General features: G+C 47.6%; 1 protein-coding gene across 11 annotated transcripts in view; it reads left to right on the top strand.

Annotated features, from left to right (window-relative positions):
• PITPNM2 (phosphatidylinositol transfer protein membrane associated 2) overlaps positions 1 to 20,454 on the top strand; it is a 124,123-nt gene that overhangs the window by 55,332 nt on the left and 48,337 nt on the right. For all 11 annotated transcript variants that reach the window (XM_062589677.1, XM_062589683.1, XM_062589682.1 and 8 more), the window contains exon 2: positions 5,312 to 5,484. In XM_062589677.1, coding sequence (XP_062445661.1) covers positions 5,407 to 5,484 — 78 coding nt within the window. In that variant the 5' untranslated portion in view covers positions 5,312 to 5,406. The remainder of the gene's footprint in view (positions 1 to 5,311; positions 5,485 to 20,454) is intronic.

The following is a 20,454-nucleotide window of genomic DNA, read 5'->3' as shown; positions in this document are numbered from 1 at the left end:
TTCTTCCTCCCCTTTTCCCCCCTCTCTTGGTGCCAGGGGAGTGGGCTGCAGCCACGGAGGCGGGCGGCCGGGGAGCTCCCCCGGCTCAGCGGGCAAACTCGGCCGAGAGCCCCGGGCTCCTGGAGCCCTGGGCGGCGGGGTTGCAGCGTGAGCAAACGCTCGCTGTCTTCCAGTTCGCAGTCAGAGGTGATCTAAACCCAGTCTTGGAACGGGACTGTGTGAGCATCTGCATTAAAAAAATTTAGTTTTAAAAAGATGTGGCGGATTCGATGTAGGATTACGGAGAATGTCGCTTACTGACACGGTACCCTTTAAACAGTAATGGTGTGAACTGTACGTTTTTAAGGTGCTTTAAGTCTTTCTCTTGACTTCCCAAGGCCTGATCAGCTGAACTATCGGTCAGCAGCTGTGGCTGATACTACACTTAAACCTCTCTTGCACGTGCACTAAATAACTGAGAAGATAGAATGACATGCTTATTAAAATTGGGAGTTTTTAGTTTTAGTAACGGTGGGTGTTTTGGTGAATAATTGTAGCCACAAAGTTACTAAATAGAAATTTAAGGCATTTTAAACCTCTAATGTGAACATTGGCTGGAAAATGTCCCGCTGCCTGTCAGGAGAAATCACTTCTGGGCGGGGGGAGAAGGGAATGGTCAAATACAAGTACTCAATATTCAGCTACTTGGAAAACCCTCATAAATTTTCACCTTGACCTTTATGTAGCCGTTCTTGTGGTCGGAGTAGATGGTGTTGCTCCAGCCGATGCTGCGCTGAGCGGTGCGTGCTGGTGGAGAGCTTCTCCTGAAAGGTAGGGATGCCGTGGACAAAACCAAGCGGGATTTTCTTTGGGAGTTGAAGCTTAGGGGGTACTGGCTGGCAGCGCAGGCTTGTTTGGAGCTGAGGTTGACCATTTGGTGTTGGACAAGAGAGTGGGCAGCCCCGGCGGGGCAGGCTGTGAACGGGCTGAGGGTGAGCGTGAAGAGCTGTTTGACGGAGTAGAGGAGCTACTGGCGAAGAGGTAGCAAGAAGAGGGGTGATCCGATCCAAGTGACGGACTAGGGGACGGTCTTTGCGGCAGTGATGCTCTGGGTGGATAAGGCAGAGCGAGGTTACGTTTGGGCCAGGAAGGAGGATACCGCATTAATCAAGATGTGAGCGTCGGAGCTGCTGGAAAAGTGCTGACTCTGGCTCCTAGGAATCTGGTTTACGTTTATGCTGCCTCGTCTAATGGCACAAATAAATCAGAGCGCAATATGTGTGCGGCACGAGCAGTCTTGGGAGGCTGCTGCGTTCCCTCCGAGGAGCTCGGCAGGGCAGGGGCGGTGGCCGGGCCGTTGAGCCCGGCCGTTGCTTCCCTGAGGCCTGAGCGTTCTGGACAGTTGGGACCGGTGCCACCAGCTCTTAAACAGCTCTTTCTCCAAGGAGGCGTCTGTTGGGGGGTAAAGGAGATGTAAAGGACCTAAAGGAAGTGTTAGGTAGGTAGATGGGGTCTCCAGGTAATGCCTTTGCTAGTCCTTTTGTTGTTGCGTGGTTGGCTTGGATTTCTTAGTTTTTGTTGAATGTCTTTCATTTCTCAGCTATAGGGAGATATTCCAAGGAAAAGCGTTCAGCAGGTGAGTGGTGGGTATAGATCTTCAGCTCATCAGTGCGATCTTTCATAGCGGAGACTTTCCTCAACTCGAGAGGCGGCAGAGCCCCGAGTAGGCAGCGGTTGATGAGAGTCGGGAGTGCGGTCCCGGGGCTGGTGCCTGCCTCCGCTGTTGGCCGCTGCGTGACTGCTCGTGATTGGTTTTTCTTTCCTGGGGCAAGTCTTTTTACTTTCTAATAGTGTGAAATGAACCTCCTGCACGAGGCTGGAAAAAGCTAATTACAGTTGCCGCCTGCTTCTAGGGCTTTATTTCTCCTCTATTGAATTTGTGAAATAGCGGCCCTGACGCAGGGTGCATCGTTGCTTCAACGGTTTCGCTCATTTTGGTCCTAAAAAGCATCTGTGCAGAGCAGCCTGCACACGGAGAATGTGAGCTGATCAAAAATCAGTTGTTGAAGTGACGGCTGGGAGAGTTGTAGCAGCACAGCTGGGAACAGAGCAGTAACGGGGTTTTTATAGCTCGACTGTACCTCTGTGATTGGTTTTCTTGCATTGGACCCAACTGACTTGCAGAGGAGCCAGGATTTTTTGCTGCAGTGGTCGACTCCCATTCCCTTCAGTGCCAGCCTGTCAAGGCCAGCCAGGGTATAGCCTTTGGGACTCCAGTCACACAGTTCAAATACCCTTGATGCATTAATTACCTTAATTACATTAAGTCAGTTGTCATCAGTCCTTTGCCACCTCAGTTAGTAACAGGGACGCTGACCCGGGTGTTCTCAAAGTGCTGCCCCGAGCACCAGCTCCGTGGGCTGAGTTTGATATTTTGCTGGGTCTCTCGATCTGTTCACTTCTGCAGACCCTGATAGTCTCCTCCCTTAAAAAAAAAAAAAAGACGGATCTTAAAGAAGGTTATCATGGCTGCGAAGGAAACAGTTCAGATCAGAACAAAATGCAGCAAACTATGCGTTAGCCTTCAGGCAGCGTGGAGCGACGGCTCAGAGGTGGACCTGACTCATCTCAGCAGGATATTGACTCTGGAGCCTAATTACAATGCTTTGAGAACCTGATTTTGAAATAATTGAGGTATAAAATTATGCACCTGGCTTTCACCATTACTACAGCACTACGTATAAATTGAATAACGGCCTGTACAAATGTGCCACTTGGCTACAGCAGCAATAGTGATGAGTCTGAAAACGTCCTGCGTCGCTGTTGTTTCTCGCTGCCTGCGAGAAGCAGGGGGTAAGTCCAGGCGTGGGAGCTGCTGTGGGTTTTCACCAGTCCTGGCTGTGCCACAGCAGCCGCCGGGGTTTGGCAAACCCGCGGAAGGTCCAGCCCGGGTCGACCATGGGGTTGGGTGGCCGAAATGCAGCCTGCCGTCAAAACGCCGGCCTCTCCCAGCGCCGGCACGTCCTGCGTCCCTGCTCAAACGCCTTTGGCTGTTTGTAGCAGGAGAGGCCCTGCAGCGGGCTGGATGAGGGTGAGTGCTGGGGACCCGAGCGGCGTCCTGGCGCCCTTCCTCCAAAGCTGCGCTGTGGCTCCCTCGCTTCCAGAAGGGCTTTCTCCTCTCTCGCTGGCTGGTGTCATGTCTGCAGTGTTTGCTCTCTTTGGTGTTGTGTTTTGGCAATGCAGTAAGCAGTCCGGGTGCGCTTTGATTCTCTGCCAGGTCCCGGCGCTTGCGAAGGCGTCGCTGTCCTCGGCGCGAGGTGTTCGGAAGCGCGACTCGGTGCAGCGCATCTCCGCTGACGTGAGGTTCCCAAAGCCCCGAAGCCAGTTAATTCCCGTACTTCTCTCTCCTGGTTCGCCCTCAACCTGCGTTCTGCTGCCCTGGTGAGGGCTAGGGCAGGTGGTTTTCAGGTTGAGGGAGCCCAGGCTGCAAACTTACCACGATGACTTTTTAAAATCAGGCTAGCTTTAAAAGGGGGGGGAAGAGGTGCAGCGGGCTTGTGTGTTCTCTCCGCTGCTGCCTCCTGCTGCCGCTGGGTGCCTTGCCCGGCTGCCCCGTCTCTTTGAGGTTGACACGTGCTGCTTGCCCTTGCCCAGGGCGCTCCCGGGGCCGCTGTGCGCCCTGCTTTTGGGGAGGGTTTGCAGGAGCCGCCGGGAGCTCCGGGGAGCATAGCCCGGCCCGTGGGCGCTGCGCGGGCGCCAGCAGGCTGGACCAGTTTTAAACGTTGGCTGCAGAGGTGGAAAGCCGAAGGGGAGCTCGGCGGAGAAACCTCAGGTCTCGTAAAAGCCTGGCGGGAGGGTGGAGCGGGCGCCGGTGCGGCGCGGAGCCGAGCGCCTCGAGCCCGGTGCCCCGCGGGGCGCCGCGGCCGGCTGTGCCGGCTCTGCCGGCTGCCGCGGCCAGGACGCTGGTGCTGGTGGTGGGAACGTTTCAGTCTGTAATAAAATAAACTCTCCTGGCTGTCTGAATTATTACATCGTGGCACTTCATTATAAACGCATTTTTTTTCATCTTAGCGCTGGTTTCCTGTCATTTTATTGCCTTTAAGCTTCTATTTTTGTTTTACTCATCTCTCGCAATCGATTGGAATATCCTGTTTTTAGCAAGCAGCCAAGGCAGACGTGACCGACGTCCCCGCGGCGGGAGTCGTTCTGCTTTGGATCATTTTGGGGGTGGGAGGGTGAGAGATGAGGGAAAGCTGCTAAATCTAATTTTCAGAGAGCGCCGAAGTACACCGAGCTGCTGCGGACCGGCCGCCGAGCCTCGCGCCGGCCCCGAGGGGCGGCAGGCGCTCCGCCGCGGCGGGACGGGGACCACGGGAAGCCGCGTGCTCGGAGGTTTTGTCCCTGCTGTCGCTGTGATAGCATATTTTTCTTCCTTTCTTTCTTTCCTGACCTCTCTACGCCTCACGGAAGGCCAGAGAGGTGCTGTGCCGGCGTGAAGTGGCACTGGGGCCTGCCGATTTAACCTGTTAAATATATAAATAAAAAAACCCTGGGTATAGTAAATGCTGTGGGGTTTTTTTTTTTTTTTTTTTTGATTTGTTTTTTTTGTAATGATTTTCTTCGGTCGCCTTGAGGCTTCGGCGGGATGGGACGTTCTCTGTTGCAGTTTGATTTTCCGCTTTGTTCTTAGGCAATGGCAGTGTAAGGATGAGTCTGGCGTTAACATCAACGCAAAGACAAATTTATCCGTAGGCTTCTTTGGAGGTGAAGGAGAGCAGATTCCAACAAGACAGAAATTCAGAGTAAAGCATGGGAGGAAAAATACATTTCTGCAGACCTCATTGTTGGAATCCAGTTGACGCTCGTCATCGCGGTGTTTCTGAGAGCTGAGGAAGTCTAATTACTGCCTTTCCCCCCAGCTGAACAAGCATGAGAGGATAAAATCAGATACCTTTGAGCAGATGCGTCGCTGGCGCGTCGCTGACATCGGAGAGTGACGCTACTGTCGAGCAACGAGAGCTCTGCCTCCTCGCTTTGAGCTTTCGTTGCGTCTCTCCCGTGGAGATGCTCCTGCGTCCGAAAGCCTGATTGATACGGTGGCAGAGATCAGGAGGGTCATAGCTTTGCCGGTGTCCCCCGAAGCACATCGCAGCTCTTCTAAGAGAGTCGGTTCAATTTGATACCAAGGGTCTGGTAACACTCTAGGGATTCTTCTCTCTCCTATTAAGCTTATTGCTGTTACAAAAAATTGATCTTGTCTTTGATAAGATGGTCTCCAAGAATAATGGAAAGTAACTGTTTTTCTCTCTCCTTTTCTCTTGCTCTCTTCCAGGGATCCTCAATGCATTTGCTTACCGTTATCTAAGGAGCCTTTACTAGAAGCTTTTGGATTGTGTTTCTGAGCGGACAAAAGATCTTGTGTTCAAAATGCTCATAAAGGAATATCGTATTCCTCTTCCGATGAGCGTGGAGGAGTATCGCATTGCCCAGCTGTACATGATACAGGTCAGTAACGTTGCAGTCCGTCGTGCGGATGGATGCAGGCTCGTGTAGGGCTTTGTGTGTAAAAGAGTGACGCGTTGCTGAAGAACCAGGCTTTTAAATTTGAGATTTCCTGAGAAAACTTACCTGGGAAGCAACACCTCGTGGACAGGGCATCCCTCTGAAGGGAAGCACTGAGCCCAAGCGTGTGGGCACCTGACCGGGATGTAGGGCCTCTGCTTCCCAGTTGGGCTGTGCTGACTCCTCACACCAGCCCCAGCTGCGATGCAAATGCTCCTGCTCTTCTACTGGGAAGAAACAGTTTAGTATAAATTTAAGAAGGTAAACCAAAGGTGTAACTTGAATTCAAAAATAAAAGAAATCTAGATGCAATACTTTGCTTATGTAGTGCTATGAAGCAGATGCTGATTAGTTTAGGCATAGAACTTAGATTATTTTTAATAGGCTTCTGAGCACTGAGGGGACTTTTTTTAATTCCCTGTCCTCAATAAAGCATTAATTAAAATTTTGGTTTTGTAACTCAAAATCTCCATGCCCATCTTTTCCTGGTGTTTGAAATCCAAACAGAAGTTATTTAAAAAAAAAAATAAAAAGGAAAATGTATTGGAAGTGTTATTTCATTGTCCCACACTCTAAAGGAAATTTAAAATGTCCCTAATCCAGCAAAACACAAGTCTAATATTGAGCTGTATAGTAGAACTCCATTTCCTTTGGTGAGACAAAGCAACGCTAGCAAAGTCACCTTTGGTTTAAGGTCTAAAATGAATTATAAATAAAACTAAGGAGGAAAAAAATGAAACCAGTAAAGCCACAATACCTCCCTGCTTTCCCCACATTCCAGCTGTGTTCCCTTTAAGGATTTGTACGCTTGGACTTGACTATTAAAACAGCGTATGGTTTGTGTTTTCCAGGAATAACAATGGAGTTCCTTTTTCTGGCACAAATATAAAATATGCATCATCTTTGTGTGTTTAACCTAAATGCTAGCATAAATTAGTAAACACTTTTCTCAGGAGGCTTTATTTCTGTGCAGCTTTTCCTGAAGCTGTAGCTGTTTTGAATGTTATTGTAATTATTTTGTCACAACTTTTTCTTCTAAATTTGTCTTAGCTGCTTTAAATAAAGAGCTGGCTGCTGGAAGCCGTGGATGAGCTCTGCAGACCTTGTCAGGGAGCAGCAGAGCATCCAGGAGTATGCTCCAGTTGAGAAGGGAACACCCGCCTGCTTTAACGGGGGATGAGTTGCTAATTGGGGAGCATCTGCATTAGCCCTGCTGCCAGACGTTAATATTTGACTGCGGAGGACTTGGTCCATGGGCCGCATTTGGATTTTGCTTCCAGATGTTCAAATATCTAATTTTATCTAATTAATGCAGAGCACTGGATTCCATTTTATTCGCTCGGCAGCAATTTTTAGCTGTATCTTGACATAGAGGACTAGATGAGCCCTTAGGGCTTAATGCAAGAGGAGGTTCACTGGCCCAGCAAACAGCTGAAGAGAAACTACCCCTCCGAGTCAGTTCAGCCCTGCTTCGTGTCTGCCCTAATTTTCTGGTGCGCTGATCTGCAGCAGAGGAAGGCTTCCTCCAGGCCAAGCGTGCTGGAACGGGATGCCGAGTCCAGTCTTCAGTGCTCCTCCGCTTACCTGGGAGTAAACTGGCAACGCTAGACTTCCCCAAGGTCCAGGTGGTCTAGGGCAGCGTATGGCAGCTCCGGGGCTTCACTCCCGTGTGCGTATCAGTATTCCAACAGGAAAAATTAGGTGTGCTTTAGCTTGAAAATACTTGTCTTTGCTCAAAGGCATTTAACCAAACAACCTAGGGTAGAACATAGGGTATATGTTCTGTTTGTTAGTGTTTGATAGGGATCTGCCTCAAATCCTGCTGAAATTGGTGGAAAGATTCCTGCTGATTTCAATGGGAGTTTTTCCTAGATCGTGTTACCAAATGTTCTTTTTATTCAGTTTGATTTGAAAGTACAGGGTTTGTCTTTGAGGCAGAAGCAGTTGGGAGCATGGCTTCCTGTTCTTCTCAAAGAATGGGAAGATGCTTTGTGTCTCTCTTCTTAATTATTTTTCCTCTCGAATGTGTAGGAAGGCCACAGGAGAAGCAAGCTCTGTACCTTGAGCCTGCTTAGAGGAACCACAAGGTGGTCGCTTTATAAAACAGTAATGTAGAGACATTTCTTAGACATCTTTAAATCATTCAGTTCTGCGTGTTTCAGCCAAAGAGCTGTTCTTAAGAGCAAAAGGTCCGTTTCAGAGAGGGTTATTGTGTACAGTATGGTGTGATTATTGCTAGAAGACCTAATCAGCCTGGTCCTGTAAGAGGCAGTTTTCCAGCAGTGTAAAGGGAGATGTGGCATATGCTCCGCAAGGGGAGCAGAGAGTCCTAAGCGCATATTAGCAGCTGAGCACTTGTTTAACTCCAAGCTCATGAGTAAACCTCCTGTTCCACTCTGAGCCAGTTAGTATAAAGCTGCTCCTCAAGAGCAAACAAATCATTGTCCCAGATTTGCAGGTCCTCCAAACAAGTTCTCCAGAAGGACTTTTTCACCTGAGGAGGGAAGAGATGACCATATGCAGTTGCTTTAGGGACATTTTCTGCAGAAGTAGTACCCAAAATCCATGTGAGTGTGGATTTTCAGACTGGAGCCATAGTACTAGTTGTCTCTTTTTCAAAGACATTTCCACTGGGATTTCTGTCTTTGTAATGGAAGGTCCTCCTCTCAACATGAGAAAACAGAGCCTCTTCTTGTTAGACTTAACAAATGTTTCCATCAGATTTGATATAAGCAACATCACATCCAAGTAGCAAAGGATCCTTTCTCTGAGCCAAGCCAGGCTGCACTTATATTTACCATGTTTACTTGGTAGGAGAATAAAAAATGTGCAGTATATGATTCAGCATCTCCATTGCTCTCTGTGCCACTGGGCAGGCAAGATAGGCAATAAATCATTGCGTGCCTGTCCGTGTTGCTCTCATTCCTCTGATACTTAAAGTTCCCTAGGTTGGGTCCTCGCTGGTGTCCAGAGCTCTGAAAACTGAGGTGAATGGGCTACTGCTTTTCTTTTGGTGAGCAATGGGGAGGGGAAAAAAGCAAGTCTCTGCAGTATTGCTTTCTGCTAGCTTCTGAAATACTACCTACAGGGACACTGGTTTCAGTACTTTAAGCAGCACTTGGATTCTTCCATAAATAAGTTAATTTTACATTACAACAAAGGGCTTAATGTACCTTTGACTTGCTTGCAGCCTAGTAGATCTGAACAGAATTGTTTTTCTCTATTAAATTTTGAACTATCAGTATCAGTATTTTCATGGGGAAACATCTCATGCAGTGTTGTCAGCATTTTTGGTTTGGGAGTTCTTGCTGCATTAAGCAAGAGCGGTTTGGTCTTAACCCCTCATGCATATGGAAGAGCTTTTGCAACATTGCTGCATTTTTCTCTCTTTCACTACCCAAATTAAAACATACTTATTTTTATGTCTGGACTCAGAATCAATGATCTTCCTTTGTTCTGATGTCAGTCAGATGGAATCAGGCAAAATATTTCAAGACAGAAATCCTTCTCGGTATCCCTTCTCTAGGTAGTAGTTTTGTAGGGTAGCTTGTGTTATATTGATTTCACGCGTTCATCTGATTTCAGTTCATCCGTTCACTAATATCCGCTCTTTGAAATGAGCCGCCTCCGTTTCAGCACAACAGCCACGAGGATTAGTTTGTTCGCTGTAAGTAACTGGTGATGGTAGTAGCCAGCACGTTTGTATTGCATGCTGCAGACACTTCTCTGCTTTTCTTTTTTTCCCATAAAACACGCATGCCTGCACACACAGACACACACATAACACCCCCCCCCCAAAACCCTGTGCAGTTTTTCTATCTCTGTAAGGCCTTTGAAGCCTGTCGGTCACGAAGGATAGGACCGTTCTGTTTTTTCCTCTGTGAGACTTAAAATAGAAGTTATTAAATGGTCTTTTAATTCTTTCTCTTCAGGTGTCTTGCATATTTGTATCTCAACAGCTATCCTTTCCTATAGCGCTGCTTCTCTTGTGCGTTCAGCAGACTTACCTTTACTGATATGCTTCTCCCTTACTCTCCAAAACAATGTACCTTTTAATATTAAGGCTCTTTGGCTCATGCAAGCTTGTATGCCAAGATTTGAACGCATTTGTCAGAAAGATCAGTATGTTATTAGACAGAGGTCAGTCCGTCCGTCATCGCAACACCCCTCATTACTGCAGTCTCGTACAGCGTGGGATTCGGAGGGAGCGTTGCCCTTCCAACCCTTAAATAAGACAAGAGAATTCCTCTTGTTATTAAATCTTATCTCTAGATCAGTGTGCATAGCTTGCTTTCTCTGTTGTAAATAACTTTGGTCCCCTCTTGCTCCAAGCAGTTTTTGCTGAGTACTTGTGACCTTCCTCAGAAGACAGTGCTTTAAAAATATTCTTCTGGACATAGAGATTGCCTTTTGAGGACAAGGGTTATTTTAAGATGCTACATCATCCTTGTAAGTTAATAATGGTAATACTTTGTCATTCAGCACTTTGAGGGTCCACGCTTGGAAGGACTCTGGCCTCCATTTGTGGCAACCTGCTGACGATGACCCGTCTTCTGCTAAGCATCATATGCTGAACGCAGGCAGGATCCTGGGAACCGAGGGCTCGGCTCATCTTTTAACATGAGCCTCTCTCTTCTACCACCCCTCAGGGCTTTCCGTTGATTGCCTTTTCTGAAAAATCAGTGTGTGTTTCCAAGCCCCTGTAGTGTGCTGTGCTCCTTGGTGTAACTGCTGATGGAGTACTGCAGTCGCTTCCCTCCCTGCCCAAGAAGGATGACTTCTCAGTCATCTTTCTTGCCCTCAGACCCCTGCACTAGCTTATTTTCTTCTCTTATGTAGCGCTCAGGGCCTTTGAGAACAGACTTTAGAGATGTGCTTTGTGGTGGTAATTCTGGGTGCCTTGTCCTAATATCTCAGTGCAAGAGTCGTGTCCCTTAAACTGTCAGCTACGCTTGGCACTTGCCAGCAGGCTCAGCAGATGGTGAAAGATTGATTGAGTGGGGGAAAACAAACCACCTCTTCATCTCTAGATTCTGAAGAACTGGATGGCCAATTATTCTTGTTTCATTTGCAGATGCCTTGGCAATCTGGACAGATAGACATGTGTGCTTTAATTTTCAAAGCAAGTGACATGCTGCTGGCTGCTCTGGAGACCCTGGAAGATGCCCAAGTCTCCTAAGAACAAAATCCTGGTCCGAGGGTTTTCAGGCTGTTTCTGCAGCACTCAGCCTGTGACTACTAGCTTCTCTCTTGCTCCTCTGTTTTTTATAACCTTTTCTTTGTAGTCACATCCTTCTGAAAGAGGAGATTGTGATCCTCGCAGTTGCTTAGCTTTGAGAACGAGGGAGGTACATTCCGTGTTACCAGCCTTGCAGTTGGGTTTGCAGGATTTGACAGTGACATCCATATGGGTTAGCATTTTGGAAAACCTTACAGAAATAGCAAGCATGGTTTTTCTTGCATTTACTTTTTTTGTTTCTTATTTTGTGATCCTTATCTTAGAACAGTACTTGGTTTGGGTTTTACTCCTTACCCTGGCAAGAGAGGATTAATTATGCAGTAATGAGCTATGTTGTCTTGAGATCTCCCTCTCTTTTATTAAAACAAAACTGGATGAAACTAAGATAAGGTTACAATACAAATATGGCTTTAAACTTTAGATTTGCACTGATTTTAATGCAGGATGCAGCACTGGCGATCTTGCTGTGCTTGCACCTGTCAAAAAATCTTCCCCCCCCCCCGCCTTCTTTTTAAAAATTCTTATGAAAGAAAATATCTGACCCATGTAGCTGTGGACAAAATCTTGACTGTTGACCTAGATCTGGTCCTCAGGGTCCATAGGCTTGGAGGGAAATAATGAATTGCCTTGAGGTATTAGGAAAACTGTGGAGGTTTCCTCCAGCTGTGTATAGCATGTTGTGGATGAGCAGTTGCAGTGGGTTCGTAAGATTTAAGGGTTGTAGTCAGGATCAGACTTGATCCAAAATACGTTGAGTTGAAATATCATCCCTGACTCACAGTGTAATAACAGGCAACTTGCTTTGCCTCCCTGGGCGTTAGGGCAGTGATCCTCCTGGCCGCTGCCTGTGGAGCAGTTAATATGTGAAAAATCCATTTAAAGGCAGAGAGGGAAGGAAATAGCCTTATTAAAGCAGGATGAAATACTGAGCTGGATGCGTAGCAGACATTTTGAAAGATGGAGCATGCGGCATAAACAAGTTTGAGGTATCTCCATAATAAAGCGATTCCTGATTCCTGCTCCTCCGGCATGTGCAGCCGCAGCTCCGCCGGAGCGTGGCTGGGCGTCTTCGTAAGGCGGCGTGATTAACGAGCGGCCATCAGGACGGGTCTCTTAATGCTGTAAATTATTTATAGCCCCCGCGCAATTGGTTGTCTCCAAAATAACCTGGTATCGTACAAACAGCTTCATTAATATCTAGGCCTGATTCTAATAATGCGGCAGATGCGGTAGTTGTACGAATTGATGCTGCACGTGTCTCTACTGCCTTGTGACAGTCTGCTGCTGACAGCCGTCCTGCCTGAAGTATTTTTAATTTATTTTATTAGAACGCATTTTGCATTGGCAGCGAAAGCGGCTAAGAGCGAGGGCGCTGCGGACGGGCGCGGGGACCCGTGGCACGCGGGGATGACGAGGGTGAGAGGAGAAGGCAGCACCTCCTGTGCCGCCCGCTTCGGGCTGCTCCTCCTGCCTGGGAGTGCTGCAGGATTTGGGGCTGGAAGTCTGGAGAAAGCAGGTTCTTACCTGTGGTTTCTTCCTGGAGCCAGGTGCTGTCTTGGTTCTTTGGTCTTTCTTGTGCTTTTCAGCCTCTATCAAATTTGCATCTGAAGAGGCCAGTGCCTGAAACAGCAGCTCTCCTGGGTGAGGGTGTTTTTTCCTAACACATTTACTAAGAATTAACATCTGAGCTCATGCATTCTCCTGTTCTCTCCCCAGTTAACCCCTACCACAGCCTCTCCGGTCCTGCTCCCCACTACAGACATACAAACTGGGGCAGCAGCAGACTCCTGTGGTGCTTCCATGTACCGGTCCTTAGATACAGTCTTGACATCAAGAAACTGAAATCACTGAAGCCAAATGTCAGGACAGGGTTGGGATTTGGGGAATAATGTGAGGTTTTGGAGGCTTGAACTCCCCTCATCATCCAGGGGGTGAAAGGCCAGTTGCTGCTTTGTGTGTGTTGAATTTCTGAGTAGTTTCTCAGAGATGATGCTGCCCACTGCCGGAGCCGCTCCGGTTGTTGAGCCCCCTGCTCCGGTCACTGCCTGCCCGACTCCAACTCCCCTTCCTTTGCTAAATAAGCATTGACATTAGCCCTTGGTGTGCTTTTTTCCCCCGTTTTACTTATTTATTTTTAAACGGCTCTAATTGGATTGAAATAATTTTGCGTCATGCGTGAAGGATGCGTGTTAGAGCGCAAAGGGCACCCGGAAACCTCGGCCATGGGCACCATGGTTACTAGTGACGTCCCTTGCTTTGCTAATAGCGATAACGATTTGTGTGCGGCGCTGAAGCCCGACTGAGGATGGCCCGAGCTAAACCCAGCGGATCGCTGATGCAGTCGCGTTGCCGTGGAAACGGGATGTTGCAGCTTAAAGTCGCCTGCATCCCTAATGCACGTGGCATAAGCGAAAACATGGTCCTACGGTGTCCGCAACTCCTAAAAGGACGCAAACAGACATACTGGAGGCAACGGGAAATGCTGCTGCAGTTGGGCTTGGTTGACCGCTTAGGTAGCGCCAGTTGGGACGGGCGTGGGGAGGCCTCGTAGGCTTTGAATTTGAGTAGTAAGAATTCAGCAGTGCCCCGCTGTCCTCCGGCACCACTGTTGTGGAAGGACTGTCAGTCCCATTTGATGGGGATTGGTTTCGATCTGTGCTTCGCACAGTCCCGGCTCAGAAGTGCGATTAAAACCCGTGCCTTTAGGGGAGCAGGGCCCCTAGCTCCTCCCTACCCTAAGATTGTCTTCCTGATATAACCATTAAGCCGGCGTTCGTCTTCCGTGACGCAAGAACCGGGCAGCTCGCTTGCCATCCTTGTTTGAGGGCTGCTAGGCGATCATGGGCTGTTTTGTTGTCCTTCAGTGAACATGGTGCTGAAATGGAGCTCGAAGGATCTAGGTTCAAACCTAGCCCAGCAGCAGCTCCACGTCTTCAGGTTTCTTTCTCCGTCTCTCAAACGGTGCTTCCTTGCTGAGGCCGGGTGTCTGATGTATTGAGAGGTGCTTGGAACGAAAGCCCTTCGACTACAGCAAGAAGCTGTATGCGCTTCCCTACTTTAGCAATTGAATGCATTAATAACAATATGGGTGTGTTTTTTCTAAAATAAATAAATAAGTAATAATTTCTATAACTTCCTGTTTGCTCTTAGAGCGCATTAGGTGCTGATCAAATTATGTCAGTTTTGATCTGATCAGAAGCTCTGCTTCTTGGCTTTGGTCGGAGCAGAACAGGTACCATCTTGCCCGCTCCTCTCCTTTTTTCGCACTGATGCTCTCTCCTCAGATATCAGCCTAATTACATTGATAAAATTTTAATTTGATGTTTCAGATCCTTGATGACACACGCTTTGGGGGGGGGGGAAAAACAAAACTGGTTTGAGATACATGACACAACTATATTTTTAGGGTAAAATGACATTTTGTTTTCATAGCTGAAGACCTGGTTTTTGAGTACCTGCAGTAAACGCCGGCCGTAGCACCTGGTTATCGGCTAATCTGTATCAGCGGAGAGAAGGCTGGCAGTGGTGAAAGCAGATTGCTCGTAATGAAGTAGATGTCAGTTCAAATGATCAGAAAGGAGTAGTTAACAAAATGCAGAGCTGAGTCATACCGTAGCAAGAGACCGCTGAAGATGGAAAGGATACACCCATGTGCACGCACCCAGTCACTGTGCGTGTTATCTGTGTACAAAAATCCTAAGCTGGAAAAATGTGTTAAAAATAAACCATGCTATTAGTTTGGGGACCTTTAGGTATTTTCCAGTATCTCTATCATTGGCCTTCTGGTTTTAGGTGCTGTTTAATTCTGGCTTGCAGCAACTCTGGCTGAAACTGTGCATCTGTTGCCCTGCTGTTTTATTTGTGGTGCTTGAATGCTGGTATAGCCGCAGTAAGCCGGGATGCGTGGCTGAGGCTGACAGGCTGTGTTGCTTGTAACCTCTCCTAGCATTTCTGGAAAAGATTATTGAATGCCTATCTATCAACGATGAGAAAAGAGACAATTTTTAAGCATAGAAGTTGGGAGAGGAGGAGAGGATTTAATTTCCTACCAAAACTTAACATTTGGCGTGTGCAACTTAACTGCAGAATAATGAAGGGGGGGGATAAAAAAACTGTGAGGGTCCGGATTTTGCCTGTAGTTTCTTCTGGGGGAGAGGGGAGAAGAATGCTGTAAAACAGATACGCTTCATATTACAAACATGCGGTGTCCCAGATGGTTTGAGAGGAACGAATCTCACCCCAGCCATGGAGCAACCGGCGCTTGTCAGCACGTCCTGCTCCTGCGCAGCGGGGAGGAGATGGTGACGGCTGGCGGGCAGCTGCCCCCGGCCCAGCCGGGAGGGCAGCGCTTTGCGAAATTGGTTGGAAGAGTGAAAGCCAGCCCTCAGCCTTGCGCTTGAGGAGCCTTTGGGCTTCCTTTCTGAAACCGAACAGAAGAGAAAGCAGGTCTGACTAGTGAAACCAGGTCTTAGAAGCTATCCAGAAATGGCACGAGTCGTCCATCCTAAATAACTTCGGGGATTTGGTCGTCTGGTGGGTGGTGTGAGGCAGTTTGGGCTTTCTGTGGTTCCCAAAGGACAGGTCCGTTTCTTGGGTCTTAATTGGCCCTTGTGGTAGCCATAGTACCCAAAACAATAAAAAAAAAGCCATAATTGGCCCTAGAGAATGTTTTCTCAACCTCTCTTGCCACAGCAGTGTGAGCAAGTATGTTAGCAGGATCCTCTGGAGAAATGTGCTGTCATGTTCTTGTTCAGCGGATATGTAGATGCTTCTCTTTGCTATGGTTGTCAAGTGAAGCCATCTACTAGCTGTAAATTTTTAATATCCATATCTGTTTCAAAATGGGATTAAAGAACTCCAAGACTTGAGTGTTATTTTAATGAATTATCCCAGAAGAATTTTTCTGGACTATCAAACTACCCAATGGGAGCTGGTGCAATGTGGAGAAAAAGAAATTTCTGGTTATTGTTCTCTGAGAGTGATTTTTGTCCTCATTATTTATGGACAACAGGTCTACCAAGTATAGTGCTGCCGGTCTTCGTAATTTGAACACTCTCAAGTCATTACTCTCATGTGGCATTGAATTAGGCCACTGTTACTGCATAAATGTATTGCAGTGATGCACCAAGAAACTTCGCTGTGAAAGTAAGGCATGTCAGCCCCTTGTAATCGCACTCTAATATATTTAGATTGAGGGGTTGAACTGTAAGCCGTAATCAGTGGTAAACAAGTTAAGACTATAGCTATAATCTGTTTTAGAGAGCTAGAACAATGCCTGGATCGCCTCTTACCACTGTGCAGCCTACCCTGTTTCTGCAATACGCTTGCTTTGCTCAAAGTATTAGATGACAACACAAAAAGCTGAAATGGAAACTAAACCATTGAACCATTGCAGCTCCACTGTGGACTTTGCAGACCTTCTGTATGTCTGGACTGGAGTCCATGTGCAGTATGTGCTTTACTCTGGGAATGAAATACAAGGAGAGTAGTGCTGGTGTAGGATAACGCTCTTCTCAGTGTTCTTCTGAGTCATATTGCAAAATAACTGGAAAATATAATAATGTTTGCTGATTGCCAGAAAAGGCCTTCTGTTAGGGTCATACTTAGAAGTCTTAATTCAGCTCCTGTTAGTGGAGGATGATGATGCCTTTCTGGAATCAGCTATGCCTTGCAGCACTTTAAAGGGAGTAGGTGCAAAGGATTGGCGTGGACACGCCATGCAGGCCATGCATCCTTGTGCCCTGGCACGTGCCCTTGCCGTGCAACAACTGGGGAACTGCGTGCTTGTTTTCAGCCAGGTGTTCAGAGATCAGAGTAAGTTCAAGCATTTGGCCTTGTACAAATTTTTGGCCTTGTTCCGCTTTCATGCACCTTCTACAAGTTGGCTGGTTGATACCCGGTGGTTTGTGGACCACAGATTTTAAAACATTTTCTTCTGTAGTTGAAGACTTCAGCACTGCTGTCTGGTACTGCATGTTACCTGTTGAACAATGAACCTACGAGTGCAGATGCAGCTTGGACAGGCTCAGGTGTGACCTGCAGAAACTTGCTGGAACTAAGTCACTTTGTAAATGTAGAATAACTGAAGCTTTGGTGAAGAGCTTTCAGTGACTGGGAGAAGTGTGATTACTGTTTCTTTTAATTCACGGAGAAGATTTCATTTTCAGGAGTGCCTGATGCTGAGAACTGGCCCATCAGATTAGGATGAGAACGCAGCTAGTCTTCCTTGCAGAAGTCCACCTTTGCTCTGATCAGAGCAGAGCTGAGAAAGATGGGATGTGTGTGGGGTTCAGTACTGTCACTATGTTGTTTGGAAAGAGAAGAACAGGAACTCTCTCCTTGTGGAGATGCTGGATATCTACAGCCAGAGGAGGTGAACAGTGCTCTAGCAGCTGCTGCAATCCAAATTTTTCTGATAAAGAAGCCACCAATTGGTGCTGGAAATACTGCAGTTGGCTGCCTGTTATGTGACACTGTCTCCTAAGCAAGCAAGCAGAACGCTACCTGCATTGCTGGCCTGGTATGGGGTCAAGGGAGTGTGACTGGTTTACATCACTCGGTCAAATCGACGGCAGAGCTGTGAAAAGAAGTCATTTTAAAGATTCAGACTTGTCAGGTCTGACAGCAAGCATCCCAGCTACCAAAGTCTAGAGGCAAAAAAGCAACCCAAAAAGTCTAAAGGCTTTTTTAATTTCCAGAGCCTGTTGACCTCTGTGTTTCTCCCACAGATGCAATAAAGGATATTCTGACTATCTTGCTTATCCAGCATTACATGTTCTCATTCTACAAGAAGCTGCTGAGAACGGACGGGTCCTGCAGCTCTGCCGAGCCTCCTCAAGTTGTGGGGGTTTCTATTGCCAGCAAGGATAATTCCTTTTCCGAGCTGTATGCCACTAGAAAAACCTAAGAGTTTAATTTAGTCACTCGGTCCCGTTCCGCTCTTCCAGGACGATGTGCTGAGCTCAAGCTTTGCAAGGTGAAGTCCATGCTGGTACCGAAGTGCCTTTCTCACTGGGAAAGGCGATGGAAGACCCGAGCTTGGGCTGATGAACCTGCGCGCTAGCGAAAGGCTTTGTCTGCAGCCGGCTGTCCCTCGTTGTGAAGGGCAGGTGATAAACGGCGGCAGGCTCGCCCCGTGTTTGAGTGCCGTTCTTGGGAATTATTCATTCGGTGATTGTTACGATGGAGTCACGTGTTGTGTCCCGTGCTATGCTGCTGCGCCAAGATATTTATTTTAATAGAAGCCTTTAAGTAACTGGCATTCTTGCTAATCATGGTGCATCTGCTTCTCTGGGTTCCCTGTTATGAGTAATTTAATGCTATTACTTTAGCTAGGAGAGATCTGTGTCACCATCTGTCCTGGAAAGCTATTGATGGGGCTGTGCAGAACATCGAGTGTCATCGGCGGCGGAGAGGGAGTTCTGAAGGGATGACTGGATTTCCTGTTGTAATACAATATAAGACGGTTTACTGTGATTACAGCTTAGATAACTTGAATATAAAGGCCGTTAGCTACGCTTTGATTTTGTTGAGGACCATTCCTTAGATATGGAATGAGGGAGAAGATATTTTTGTCAGCTAGTACCAGGTAGTAATAACACAGATCACGTGCTAAAGAAAAGCTCTCCTGTTGTAGGGGCATGGACCTGAAATCCTGAAGAGTGACCCTAAAATGCCTGCACATCTGCCACTCCCAGCAGTCAGATATCCTTCGGGAGAGGGCTTGCCGGGCACTTTTCAAGCCAAAGATTTTCCTAATCGGCGGTTATTTTTTAATTGTTGTTTACAGACCGCTTCCCTGTAACGAGCCCTCTGCACGCTCTAGCTGAGTCGCAGCGGACGTGAAGAGGCTTTACGGCTGAAGAGCGAACTGCTCTCCACTTCCCTAAGTGATGTGCTTTCACAGGACCACTTCTGTGTAGAGTGTCATCCTGGTCTGTCAAGTGTGTGTTGCTGAGGTCTTTACTTTTTTTTTTTTTTTTTTTTTTTGTCTAAGAAATGTATTTACTTTTTGTTTTTATGACTGCTTAGTAATTGTATGGTTCATCCTCTAACCTGACCTGTTGAGTCCTGCCTGATCCCCCTGTGGCTGTGCAGCCTTCTCTGCAGGCTGATGGGTAAGTGTGAGAGCGTTCAGGGCTGCGAAGGGGCTTTGTGTGTTTCTCATGTGGGGTTTTTCTTTGATCGTACTGTCCTTCGCAGCAATAAGCCGTGCGTTGTTGCACTGAGTACAGATTGTCCTGACTCAAAATCCTGGCTCAAAACAGCTGGAAAGATTGTTTGAGATGCAAATCCTACAGTTCAGATTTTTGTTGTGCAAAGATGCAGCTCTTATCTCACAATAATCTAAGAAAATGGTCTTGCTATGCCTTACTGTATCTTATGCAGATAAGTGACAAGCAGGAAGAACATGTAGGGCCCCAATTTGCTTGAGGTTTGCAGCTGGGTGAAAGACTATGTGACGGGGTTGGTCAGCTGGAAAGGCTGAAGGAGGAAGCGTGCCCTGCACCGAATGGGCTTTGCGGTCTGCTGCAGCTGCAGAGAAGTCAATAGAGTAACCAGAACTCTACCCCAAAGAGCTTCAGTTAACTTGCGTCTTTCCCTTCTTCCTTCCCCCTCCGAGCGTTGGGATGCTAACGTCATGGCACCCGTCGCAGCTCTGGCGATCGGACGGCTCTGTCTGAAAAGCTAACTCGGCGCTGCTGTTACCAGGGCACGTGGAAAAGCTGCTTATGAAAGTATTCACGCAAAGCAAAAATCGGCCAATATTGCGGGTTCAGCAGTGTTCTAGCCCTGTGGCGAGAACCAGGCAACTTGCTTTCGTGCAGAGAGGTTTGGTCAAAACCGACTTAATGAGGAAGGAAAAGCAGAGGGTGTTGGTGCTTGCTATGTGCCTGGGGTAGCGCTGCTGCTGGGCTTCAGACCAGGGAGGGTTTTCTCTTCACGGCATCCCTTCTGGGCAAGTGGCTTTAGTTAGTGGTCTCTGAATGTCTGAAAAGGACGGCTGCTCCCCGAAGCAGGCCAGGCTGCTTCTCAGCTAGCTCATCTCTCACTGAGGTCCTCCTCAGCCCAGGTTTCGCCCCATAGTGCAAAAAAAGAAGCAAAATTTGTTGCTTTTTTTGTTCTGAACCACTTCAATTGTAAACTCTCTCTTCTTGAGTTGGAAAATCGTCAATTTATGAAATAAAGCCTATGCAGAGATGCTTCATCCCTGAAGATGGGCAGCGTAGATGAGGGCATGGATCGCCACAGGTCCGCCCTGGGGACCTCTGCAAGCACGTGCGGCTGGTTTGCCCCAGCTCCAGCCTTAGTCGTAGCACAGAGACGAGCAGAGCCTGCATGATCTTACTTCGAGTGCCGGCCTTTCGGCTTCTCAGATGGATCAAGTTGCAGAAAAACCTTCCACCTCCCAGAGAGCTCTCAGGGAAAGGCAAGACAGAAGATGCTACTCAGACATAGCTCAGTTGTAGCTGTGAAAAAAGTGTATGAAACTGCATGCTGTTACCAAGGAGAAAGACTAAAGGGTTTTTCCTCCAGTTTTAACCTCCTCTTATAGTCACGGTTGACACAAACCTGGAGCGTTTTGATTTCCTGATGTGATAAAAATGTTTGTGAATCTGTGGACGCTGTCTGTGCAGGCCAGGCTTGGCATGGCCCTAGAAGGTGCTGAGGCT

This window comes from Rhea pennata, chromosome 17 (assembly GCF_028389875.1).
Source record: "Rhea pennata isolate bPtePen1 chromosome 17, bPtePen1.pri, whole genome shotgun sequence".
NCBI classification, from domain to species: Eukaryota; Metazoa; Chordata; class Aves; order Rheiformes; family Rheidae; genus Rhea; species Rhea pennata.
This window is presented reverse-complemented; position numbering and strand designations above follow the sequence as displayed.